General features: G+C 42.0%; 1 protein-coding gene across 3 annotated transcripts in view; it reads left to right on the forward strand.

Annotated features, from left to right (window-relative positions):
- LOC141982358 (DGAT1/2-independent enzyme synthesizing storage lipids-like) overlaps positions 1–13179 on the forward strand; it is a 43154-nt gene that overhangs the window by 15517 nt on the left and 14458 nt on the right. For all 3 annotated transcript variants that reach the window (XM_074944368.1, XM_074944367.1, XM_074944369.1), the window contains 3 exons: positions 4734–4898; positions 10629–10822; positions 12152–12212. In XM_074944368.1, the coding sequence (XP_074800469.1) occupies positions 4734–4898; positions 10629–10822; positions 12152–12212 (420 nt within the window). The remainder of the gene's footprint in view (positions 1–4733; positions 4899–10628; positions 10823–12151; positions 12213–13179) is intronic.

Here is a 13179-nt window from a genome sequence, read left to right on the forward strand (position 1 = left end):
TAAACTATTTCTTTCGATCGCAAAGGATCCCCCATCTCAAAACAAAGACTCTGTAGATGGATATTGAACTGCATTAACTATTGCTATCATACCTGCAATCTTTAAGCTCCGTCTAGAGTTCGAACTGATTCCACCAGATCAGTTTCCACTTCTGTAGACTTCAACAAAGACATTCACATTACAGAAATATGCAGAGCAGCAACTTGGGCATCTGCTCATACTTTTGTGGAACACTATGCAATCACCCATGACTCAGCGTCAAGATGCCATGTTTGGCTCCACTGTATTATCATCAATATTAGACTCTACTCCGAAGTCCCACCCCTCCATCAGGGGTACTGCTGTAGAGTTCCCTACAGTGGAGCACCCACAGGGACACGACTCGAAGAAGAAGCAGTTATTCACTTTGTACACTAATTGTGGTTCTTTGAGATGTGTGTCCCCATGGATGCTCCATGACCTATCCTCCTCGCCTCTACTTCAGAGTTCTTAATAATGGGTTCTGCAGTAGAGAAGGAAATGAGGGCCATTTCCCTGTGCAGTGCTAGATAGCCTTGAGGCAGATCATGAGACGGGGAGAGTGTATGTGTGGGCTGAATGGAGGCCGTACCTAAAATCTCTCATCAGAGGCACGGGGACATGGATGCACCTAAGGTGGAGCATCCACAGGGGGACACATCTCAGAGAACCACAGTAACTACACAAGGTGAGTAACTACTTCTTTCCCCAGCAGTTTGGATGTATGGTTGATGGAAGGCAGAGAATCTCTCAAATGATTCTCATCAGTCCTCTTTCCCATTTGATTTCAGTGGGAGGTGGGGTATTCAGCATACTTGAAAATCTGTTTGTTTGGTTGAGTTTATTCCGTGATTACTCCTGGTGGAATTCTGCGCCACTGCGCATGTGCAGATTTCTTTGCTGCCTTGTCAGAAAGTCATTTTTCTGCAGGGAAGCAAAAGTCATGCACTACTCCCTAGTTTCAGGCACCTGGAGCAGCCACTGGAGAAGTAAATCACTGCGGGGCTGGGGACACCCCAGCCAGTGGCTCAACCCTGAGCCGGATCAGCTGCTAGACCTGGCTGGACCGGAGGCAGCAGAGGACGGGACTTCCTCTTCCCCTGTAAGGAGTGGCTGGGGCTGTCAGATCCACCCTCATAAACCTCCCCCAGCTGCAGGAAGCTCAGCATCCTCCCTTGCTTCCTGCCCCTGTCACTCCTCAGCTGTGGTGGGGAGGTGTCACTGTGTGGGGAGTTGCTCCCTCATCCACTGAACCTGTATGCATCTGGACCTCCCATATCCAGACACCCCTGCCAAGCCTTACCTGGTACATCCAGAACCCCCCTAGCCCTCCAGACCTGAACCCCACCTCACTGAACCTCAACCCCTGCATCTGGAGCCACCCTGCACCCAGACCCCCTGCCTCTGGACCCCTATCCCTGCACCCCCACTGAGCTCCCTGCACTGAAACTCCCACCCTGATGTCCCACCCTCTGCACCATCCTGAACCCGCACATCCAGACCCCTATGCCACTGACCCCCAACTAGCTGCATCCAGACCCCCTGTCCTCGCTGAGCCCCAACCACCTTCACCTGGATGCCCCTGCAGAGTCCCATTGCCCCTGCACCTGGAACGCCTCAATGAGCCTCTGTGCATCCATATCCCCCACACACATAATCCCCTCCCCTCCCCCCCCCCACTGAGCTGCCTGCACCCAGATTGTCCACACAGAATCCTCTCACCCCACACCTGGATCCCCTCCATGCTTGAATCCTGTCTGGCTGAGCCTGCCTGCCCCGCACCTGGTGCAGAGGGGCAGGGTCGCAGGCACAGTTGCCAACTTTCACATGGTAAATAAGCACCCCGACTTTCACAATAAGCCAAAAATCAAGGTAATCCCATTTCAAAACAAGGCCAAGCCAATCCCTAAGAACCCCAACATCCTATGTGACTAGATGGCCCCCCCCCAGTCCCAGACTGCACGATGGGGTCATTGTGCACCCCGATTCTCTCCCCCCCCCCCCGCCCCCCGACCCTGTTTGCCGGAAGCTGATTAAAAAGAAGCAACAAGCTGCAAGCCAAAAACTAGCCCACAAGCAAATTAAGCCAAAAACAAGCCCAATTTCTGCTGTTTTTTTTTTGTGGGTTTGGCATGTCAGGGTGTTTCAGCCCCAGGCCTTGTGCTGCATCAGGGTCAGGTGCAGCCTCACCGCTGAGTCCATGTTCCGGGGGCGGCGGGTGGGAGGCTGCACGATGATCTCCCACCTTTGTGCAGCCAGTGGCCTGTGCACCCCAATGCCATGCTGGAGCTTCTGCATTTATTTATTGACAAATAAAACTTTCAGAATTTTAAAATATTGTGCACAGAATTATTAATATTTTGGCACAGAAAGCCTTCAGGAGTACATGATGTATAAAATCCTAGCACTGATGATCAGATAAGCATATTGGATCAAACTAAAATGCTGCTTACAATTTCTTCCCTTTTGTATTATCATTGAGGCTAACTGCCATTTCCCTGAAAGTTAACCACTCAGGATTTGTTAGTACAATTTTTTCAGACAGAACATGTCATGTCTCTTCTAAGCCTCATGTTAAGAGATTCTTAAAATCAGCACTTAACTTCAGTCTAATTCACTTTTCCCACCCATTACCTTAACTTGAGCTTGGAGCCATTAAGTCATAGGTCACCTTGTTTTTTCCATTAAAGAAGTATTTTTGACAGCTATCAATTCTGCTAGGAGAATGTCAAAACTGTGGTCTCAATCCGTGGCCTCTTTACTACTCCTACTATAAATATAAAGAAATGTTAAGAAATTATCTGCTCTTTATACATAAGAAAATCACCTATTTCTGAGCCTTTTTCATAACCACCCTGTCTAGATCCAGCCAAAGCAAAAAAGGATGTTTGAAGAGCAATTTACATAAAGAACAAATCCTTCCTGAAAATCATCTGCACTTGTTCTCTGCCATTCAGTCAAAGGGAAGTGAGTTTCTAAGGCATTGATAGCTAGATAGTGCAAAGCCTGCATCGAAAAGCTTACAGAGCCAAAAATGCAACTTTAAATCTATTAAACCATATTGGACCAAAACCATCAGGTCTATCAAAGAGCAGAAAAAGGATGTGCATGTATACGTAATTGCTTTTTTTTTGTAAAGAAAATGATCATTCTCAGAGACGCTTGCTCTTTCTTCCTCATACCATAGCTAAGGTTTGACACTTCTGTGTGCACAGCTAAAACTCTTTCCAGGCCCTCATCTACGGTCTGAAGTTACTGTAAACTCATCCTCCCTGGTCTTTCCGACACCTCTCTCCCCTGTGCACACCTTTAGTTATTTCAAAATGCAACTGTACAAAGAATCTTCTTTCCACTTAAGTAAGATGCACAATTTCCCACTGTTTCTCTGTTCATCTGAGAGGTCTTATAATATCATGAAAGTAATAAAGTTATTTGTACATGACGATAGTCTAATTCTGCTAACATTATTGTCTTAGTGTTTGTATGGGTTTTAGGATTGGGACTGGCAGCAGAAGGGATTTCTCTTTTTTATAGTTAAAACTTGTATGTAGAATAAAGGAGTTAGAGGACTATAGTCTTTGATAAGTGACTTCATTTCCTCTTTCTAGCTTTGAGAGCATTTCATCAAATAGACAAGATCAGCGTGCCAGGAAACCAGATCATCCTTTCTTTACATGTGATGTTAAAGCTCCTCAAATTTTGAAAGGAAAAGCTAATCAAGAGATGAGGCAAGAGTATAGATATAATCAAAGAGAGTGGGAGGTATGCAGAAGAAAAATAAAAGGAAAGCATGTAACTAAACTACAGCTGAGCATTTTACACATTTAACATGGATGGGCAGAAAATTACCATTAGAAATGGCTACCCAATAAAAGAAAGGCAAGAGTGAGAGAGAGAGAGAGAGAGTGTGTGTGTGTAAAACATATTTCAACAAAGCATTTAAATAAACATGTTTCAAACTTCTGCACAAGTCCCAAAATTGTTTTTAGTACTTTCCTCTGCCACCACCATCTCATTAGTTCTGCAGATACATTTTTCCTAAGAAGAGATTTTGTTTTTGGTTTTTATATAGAATGCCTGTAAAGAAAAAACTGAAGGGGACATTGTCAAGTCAAAACTTTTTCCTGTCCCCATTTACATAAGGTGGTAGTTCTTGATCGCTGATTTGTCACTGTTTCAAACTGTGGTTTACCTACCAATCCTCCCCACCCCATCTGTTCCTTGTTTTAAGTACTTTTTAAATAATCACAATTACATAAGTGATATGAACGAGCCGTAAGACTTGAGCAATATCATAGATTTCTTTGGGTAAAACATACGTTAAAATGATACAATAGTTCAAGATAGTAAGGTAGCTTTTGTATTATTGTAAACTTTGTTTTTAGTTTTCAGAGTAGCAGCCGTGTGAGTGTGTATCTGACAAAGTGAGCTGTAGCTGACGAAAGCTTATGCTCAAATAAATTTGTTAGTCTCTAAGGTGCCACAAGTCCTCCTTTTCTTTTTGTGTTTAGTGAAATTATTCTCACTCTTTCAGAATAAATAGTTAATTGCTGTGAAATCAGATTCTGTCGTCTTTGAAGTCACCAAGTATTGAATGGCAGCAGCTCTTGTGTTCATCGTTCTCTATAACATGTTAACTTTTCTCAAGGTTGTTGTTATATTGGAGTTTGAGTGGTATAAAACATTGACACCATTGTACCTTGTACTTCTAACAGGTTATGAGGTTCATGGTCTGGAAAAAATACCAGAAGGACCTGGGCTTGTTGTTTTTTATCATGGCGCAACTCCTATAGACTATTTCTACTTCCTGGCTAAACTCCTTATACTGAAGAACAGAATGTGCTATACAGTAGCTGATCACTTCGTCTTTAAATTACCAGGTAAGAGTCTTTCATGGCAAATCGTGAGCTTGGAGCATTTAGTTGTAGACACACTTTTTTTAGTGATATAATACCATTATATTACTGACACACATTAATTAGCACAAGTATTCAGACCGTATTTGCCAATAGTCCTATGTTGGACAGGACTTCCTTTGGTCTGTAGTAGCCCAAGGCCAACATTGTCCCAGTTTATAAATACCATTGTATGGATTGGATGGATTGTTTGGTGACCATTCCTACCTCATCTGTCCCATCGAGTCTGAAAGCAAAGCAGAGGAGATCACGGCACAAAGTAGCCGTCTTGATTAACCAACAGCAGCAGCTTCCATGCCTCCTTCCATTTAATAATGCAGTCAGTGATTTGGGTGACTGACTGGGGCGGAAGGGTATGAAGTGACATTCCATAGTTGGGGGGATGCCCCTGAAGTTGCCAGAGGCAATAAAAATGTCTTTAATATCCTCTCCCTGAAAAGAATGTGTAATGTAACTGGGCCTCAACCCAAGAATACAACTACAAGTGGGATTGAGCCTCTTTGACAGAAGTACTTAGAGGTGGTCGAGGTAGGGATCCATTGGTTTAGATAAATATATATGAACTCCTAAATGTTAAGGTCCTCCTGAGCACTAGTATAGAAAAAGTTAAAGAGGGTAAATATGGAAGCTTGTGATAATTCATTAAACTAACTTTTTATATTTAAGTAACCTAAAATTTACCTAAATGCTGATGAGGAACAAATTCCACCAGATGCCATCTATTGTCTTGTCCTTGAATAAATGGTGCAATTTTCTATAAGATGTCCCTTCTTCCTTCCTCCCATCTTTTCTTTCAGAGATGTCCTATTGAATAAAAGTTTGAATAAAAAGTTCAGCATATTTTAAGGTGCATAGATTTCAAAATATTTGTACACGTTTAAATAGATGAGGCAGTGTTCTCTTCTGAAGAACTTAGGTTTTTGGTTCTTAAATGGAAAGAACTGCCATGCAGTGTTAGAGTTGTTCAGTTAAGATAAAACAACCTTAAGTCAGCCACCCTGCCTATCCTGTATATTGTACGGATTGGATTTAACAAACAATAATACATTAAACTACACATTTATAAAAATAAATACGAAACAACGTGTGCAGTATAGCTGAGTTCATGGTACCGTAGGAACCTTACCTCTTCCATTTCCCCTCATTTTACTTGTACATTAATTTTTCATAAACATAGGTTCTTTGCATGTAATTTTAAGATTTAAGAAAAACAATTGTAAGTCTTAGGCAACTGAGTGGAGTCCATCTTGGTTGACGTGTGCCTCTTAACAGTTGTGGGAAAATGGGCAATTTGGTGTTCGTTTGTGCTGCACATATACATATATTATGGGCCAGATCCTCCGCTAGTATAAATTAGCATAGTCTCATTGAATTCCTGCTGAGAATCTGCATGTTTGTGGACTTAAATTATTTTTTCACTGCTTCAAACTGCGTTTTGAAAGAGTCCTTTTTACGAACTCAGAACGCAGTGCTCCTTAGCAAAGGCTAACTATGTAAAAAGTTTGAACTTTCAAAGTTAGACTATGCTTGAGATTATTACATGGGAAGCGGGAGAGAATCAGTTTTATCTTTTTCATCAAACCCAGGAAAATCCATTGCCCAAATTTAAACTTCAAAATTAGGATGAAGCCTGGGGCCGAAGGAAAAATTTTCTTAAAAAAAATTAGACAAATATTCCACATGGCCAGCCATAATATTGCCCTGGCTAACCTCAACACTAATTACAGCAACTTTGCAAAATGTGCTCTGAAAAAGCAGCTGATTGTGCATGTTAAATCATATCAGTTAGAAATACATTCTATTTTTTAGCTTCTAGAACAGAGATGGGCAAACTACGGCCCGGGGGCCACATCCGGCCCGCAGGACCGTCCTGCCCGGACCCTGAGCTCCTGGCCTGGGAGTTTCGCCCTCAGCCCCTCCCCTGCTGTTCCCTCTCCCCTGTAGCTATGCTGCCGCGCAGGCAGTGGGGCTGCAAACTCCTGGCACTGAGCGGCATGGTAAGGGGGCAGCGCATGCGCGGCGGTGGGGGGGTTGGGTAGGGGGTACCGGGGGGGCAGTCAGGGGACAGGAAGCAAGGGGGCAGTTGGATGAGGCGGAGGTTCTGGGGCAGTCAGGGGTCAGGGAACGAGGGGTGGGATAGGGCGTGGGAGTCCTGGGGGGCCTGTCAGGCGGTGGGGTGTGGATAGGGGTTGGGGCAGTCAGGGGACAGGGAGAAGGGGGGGGTTGTATAGGGAGGTGGGATCTCGGGGGGGGCAGTTTGGGGCTGGGGGTCCCAGGAGGGGGCAGTTAGGGGACAAGGAGCAGGGGGGTTGGATGGGTTGGGGGTTCTGAGGGGGACAGTCAGGGGGCCGGAAGTGGGGGGGGGCGAGTGGGGGCCAGGCTGTTTGGGGAGGCACAGCCTTCCCTACACGGCCCTCCACACAGTTTCGCACCCCGATGTGGCTCTCGGGCCAAAAAGTTTGCCCACCCCTGTTCTAGAAGATATAATTAACTTCTGTGTTCTTCTCCAAAACTTTAATTTTAAAATAAAATTCTTAATCCCTGCACTCTTATTGTTGTTCCTTTGTTTTACTTTTTAAAAAAATGAATTTAAAAAATAAAATCAGATGGCCTAAAAACAGTGTTTATCTTCACTCAGTTTACTTAGGTCAGCTCTGCCCTAGGAGTGTCTTGCTATGTCAGTTAAAAAGAGTAAGCTGCGTTCTTATTGCTATACCTTAAACCACCCTGTACCGCCCCTCCCCCATCCTGTGAAATGACTGTGCAAGTATAAAACACAGCTTTGCTAGTATAGCTGTGCCCACAGCAGTGCTGTCAGCATAGTATGCTGGCATTCCCATACCCGCAAACACTCCTCACGTGGACATGGTCTCAGCTTTCATTTAAAAATACAGCAAGTTGCTAGTTGTTATGGTTGGGTAGGGGAAACCCTCAAAAATATGAGTTGAGTGTAATCAGTGAAGAGAGAGGTATGTAAATCTGCAAAGAGGCTGGAATAATAGCTCTGAGAGATGCCTCATTCATATCAGTGAGGAGGCTAACTAAGATGCCTAGTGCTGATCATTTAAGTGTAGTCATTGTTAATTATTTCATTCTCGTGTAAGAAAAGATGGGATCACAGATCTGCACAGTTTTCTGTGAGCGATGTCGCATTTTGGTGAATTCTACCACTCCCAACTCCCCCCCCCCCCCCCCTTAAAAGAGCTAAGCCCAAGGTACATAGCAGAGCCCGTGGACATATTCAAGCCCCACCAAGGGGAGCTAAGCTCAAGGAGCCCAAAGAACACGTATGATCATGTTTTGAACATCTGTATCATCTCCTGTGACTGGCAGTTCATTTTGGCAACTCACATGGGTGAAGCTTATTTTGTGAGCAGAGCTTGGAAGAATACCACTACTTCATCTCCCCTGTCCTTCCCTATTTGACCCCTGGATAAAAGTACTGAAATGTTCTTGTCAATTTGAAAAATGAATAATTAAATTAAACCAACTTTTGTAATTCTAAACTAAAATGTAAGTTGTTCCATTGGTCTGTCGGAATGTTTAGCTTTCAGCCTTCTCCTCCTTTAAGGCATATTCCTTCCAAGTATAAACAACTGGAAATACAATCCTGCCTACATGAGGAAGTCTATTATATAAATGCCCCAGAACTTCATTAACACAGAGTTAAGGTTGCCTGCTGGTGCCTGTGCCCTTTCAGAATGTGGAGAGTGGCTCAACGTAAACTTCTGAAAACCAGGAAATACAAAGTTAAGGTACATGCCCCCAACTCCTGCAACACAACCTTAACTCTGCCCTCTGCCAAGCATGCCAATAACACACATACTAGCATTCTGACGGGTTTCAGAGTAGCAGCCGTGTTAGTCTGTATCCGCAAAAAGAAAAGGAGGACTTGTGGCACCTTAGAGACTAACACATTTATTTGAGCATAAGCTTTATGCTAAGCTTTTTCGTGTAGCTCACGAAAGCTTATGCTCAAATAAATGTGTTAGTCTCTAAGGTGCCACAAGTCCTCCTTTTCTTTATACTAGCATTCTGTCACTTACAGAGAACATTTTGGGAACAGAGCACATGAGCATTGTAGAACAAAATCCAACAGTTTCTTTTTGCTAAGACAAAACTCGTGTTTAGGTCTGGCATAGCTAACAGGAACTATCTACACTTAAACATCGAGTCTGTTTCACACAAACCATTTTAGACTTGCTAAATTTAAGCACTCTTAGGATTCCTTACCTTGAGGATTCCTTCTGAGGCATTGCCTTGTCCCTCACTAAGCCCCAGAGACTGCTGTCACATAGATCACCGGGCAATCCACACAGCAAGAACATGCCTGCGCACCTCTGCTGACGCAACCTACGGAATTCTGTGCTGAAATGATGCAGACTTGGACACTTAAGGTCTGCATGCACCACTTGTCCTATCACAGTGCCAAGCTGCTCTAGCTAATCTCTCCACCATTCAGCACAGCTACACCTAACACAGTGAATGCAACTGGAGTTCACGCAGATAAATGCTGTAAATCGATTTGTGGAATGCAGCACAAAAATGGTGTATTCCATTAGTCCTTCCTCAGTCTGTTTATTATAGATTGACAGATTTAGGGCTAGAAGGGATTATTAGATCATCTAGTTTGTCCTCCAGTACATCACAGGCAATAGAACTTCATCCAGTTACTCCTGTGTTGAAGCTAATAACTTCCAGAAAGGCACCCTGTCTTGATTTGAAGACTTCAAGAGATGGAGAATCCACCACTTTCCTTTGGTAGCTTGTTAACCGTTGCACTCCCTTACTAGATGTTTTCCAGAGGCTACTGTCCACTCCAGAAGGGGTGGAGTTAAGGTTACATTGCAAGGGTGGGGTGGGAGTGGTAAAGTTTGACTTGTATCATGTGGTGTTGTGTGCCTTTCTGGTTAGATCGGAATCTGACTTAAATCATTTGAAATTCAAGGATGATGCAAGACAGGAAAGGCTGGCATAATTTTAATTTATAAAACATGTCCGATACCAAATTGAATCTAACGTGAACAAAATTAGGCTCACCATATTTTTCTTTCACGATAAAAATTTAGTCAGTATTTTAGTTATTGTTACTGAAAATGTTGAGGGTCTTTTTTAGTTTCTTCATCCATATCAACATGCTCTTTGACCATTGAAGGGAAAGAGCTTTAAACAATTCCCATCCATTGCACTGGTGGATTTGGTCAGAATCAAGCCACGTTTGGAAAGTATGGCTTGGTAAGGAGGTGATGCTGCTGTTAAATCATCTCTTCATCATACTTGATTGACCTGGTCAAAGGCATCACTGTTTGTTTTTGTTTGTTTGTTATGATTGAAGTTGTTACTACTGATTACGAGATAGCACCTAATTTGATTAGGTGTGATGTAGAGAGCCATTAAAAACAATCCTTTAAAGTTTCGATTTTATTGGCCAGGATTTTCAAAACGTGCTGGTGATTTTTTTGGGGGGGTGCCCCATTTGGAATGCTTCTAAAGGGGCTGACTTTCAGAAAATGGGTGCTCTATACCTTCTGAAAACCAGACCCCTTTAGAGGTATCTCAAATTGGGTACCCAAAATCACTACTGTTTTGAAAATCTTGACCAATATATTTTGTTTTGAGAATGTGTGAAATCAATAGCTATGTAACACATCTTAAATGTTCTGTGTTTGATAACTTATTTTTTACATCTTGCAGGTTTTAAACTTTTACTTGATGTGTTTGGTGTTATGCATGGACCAAAGGAAGAATGTGTTAAAGCTCTGAAGAATGGCCGCTTGGTGGCTATCTCGCCAGGTGGAGTTAGAGAAGCACTCTTTAGTGATGAAACCTATGTTCTTGTATGGGGTAATCGTACGGGCTTTGCTCAGGTGGCCATTGATGCAAAAGTGGTGAGTGTGTGTGGAGGATCACAGAACAGAAGCAAAGAAGGTTAGATTTTTAGGTCTTTCTCTGGGGCTAAAGCTATTTTTCTCAGCACTGTAAAGCAAATGTTTATAAGTTATAGACATATCTTAAATATTCTCTTACAAAAGTTAAGAACTAAATTATATGATTCTGTCTCCTCTCCTGTTTCTCAAAGAAATACTTAATGCATGCTTAGTTGTATAATTTTTTAATTTCTTTTTTGTCTGATATTGAAATTCAGCTGACTTTCATTTTCCACACGCTGATGTCACAAACTTTTAATAGTTCGATAGTGTATGTAGTATTGGAGTATCTTTCCTTAAAATGCTAAAAAACTATTGGTGATATTATCCTAGCATTTGTTTAATTGCTAAGTGTCAGAGTCCAGTAACCAAAATCTGAGTGCTTCTGTGGCTGAAAATTATTAGTGTGACTTAACTAAATGACTTCTATCTTCCATACAGTACTAAACTGTTCTACAAGATGTTACAGATGTTTATCTAAATTCTTAGGAAATGTGAGACAAAATATTTTGTCTTACATGTGAAAAATATGCTCATGTAACTAATGCTGGTGTAATGATGGGGGGTATAGTAGTCACATGTGGCTACAAATGCTAGCTAATGGTGTGCGTGTGTGTATTTATGATGTGGGTATATGATAAGAGAGACCAATTTGAGATTAAATAACTTGTAACAATAAAGGCGTCCAAAAGCTTTTGTAATCTGACAGCCTTATGTCAGTTTCTACAGCATCATTAACAATGTATGGATAGCAAAAAATGTTAAATGTTAACATAACACGGCTGCTACTCTGAAAAATAACTCCCCATAGTTTGCCCCAGCAAATGATTCCTTATATCCCTAGTCATGATGCTCTACCCAATTTCATTTAGGTCTGAGACAATAACAATGCCTACACATATATTAATCAAGCACCCTAAGGTCCTGATCCTGCAAATATTGCACATGTGTAATTGCTAATTTAAGTCCAGAAGGCTACTCAAATGAGTAAACTCACACATGTGCAAATGCTTGCAGTATCCCGTTCTAAGTGCTGCAGGGGTTCTAAAGCAATATGCGATTTTAAGAAGATTGACCTACTAACTCTACGTTAGCAGGTGGTATCTTCCAATTTGGACCTTTCAGTACTATGGTAAAATAACATGTAGAACATTGTGTTGCTCACTGAAAAATCAGCTGTCTGCCAAATGTATTTATCAAACAAGTTACACATTTGTTTTCAAATAAACACTATGTAAAACAGCCTTCCACATATTTACATTAAATTCTTACCTTTCTTTTTTCTCATAGCCCATCATTCCTATGTTCACACAAAATGTTCGGGAAGGAATTAGGACATTAGGAAGAATAAGTAAGATATAAAATATCTATTTTTCTATTTTTAATTTCCTGTATATGTTCAATCTCCTTACCTCGGTAGAAATACTCTTTTTAAAATCTGTGTTTAGATATGTCATATGGTCTTATTTCTCGGGGGGGGAGAGAAGTCACTATGCTTTAGTGGTATAAACTGAGGTGGAATTGTATTGTCAAATCTTAATATTGGTACTAGCATTGGATCAGATGATCTACATTATTCTTTGCATAGTGACAGGTGTTGATAAAGGAACCTGCTGCTGAATTTGCATGTAGAAGAACAAGTTTTTAGAATAATACATTTCTCCTATATTAACATGTCTGATATGCCTACTGTGAGTTTTCTGTTCTCTGCTGGGAGGTAGATCAGCTCTAATGATTGTCACCAGACCCCCTGTTCCTCTAGAACATTTGCAAAAAAAAGTTTTTAATGCTGCCTATATTTATTTAAAGGTGGGGAAAAAATCTAAACAGTTCAACTTAATTTTAATCCATATCTAGTTTCTAATCAGGCAGAAAATGTGTGTGAAAATACATATGCGTTCTGCCTCTCTCTTTCCACTTACCCCTCCCCCTTCAGTTGTTCCAAACACACACGGAGTCTGAACAGTCTCCTCCTCGGACAGCTAGATGACAGGGTCCCTGCTGAGCCACTAGTGCAGGTTGCATTAGACACACCTCTCCTCCAGGCTCCTCCATATTTGTCTGTGTAGTTCCTTCGGCCTCAACCACAGCTGCTCCTTCTCCTGTTTCACAGTACTACAGGCAAAAAGCAATATTTCCTCCTGACATTGTCCCTGATCATGACTGAAAGCAGAATTCTGGGCAGAGAGAGCATGAGCATCAAATGGAGAAATGCAAGGTAGCCATATGTTCTCCATGCACTATAAAATAGACATACAACCATTAAGTGATGCAGTATTCAAGATTCATAGGCCAGAAGGGACCATTATAATCATCTA

Source organism: Natator depressus, chromosome 2, assembly GCF_965152275.1.
Source record: "Natator depressus isolate rNatDep1 chromosome 2, rNatDep2.hap1, whole genome shotgun sequence".
NCBI classification, from domain to species: Eukaryota; Metazoa; Chordata; order Testudines; family Cheloniidae; genus Natator; species Natator depressus.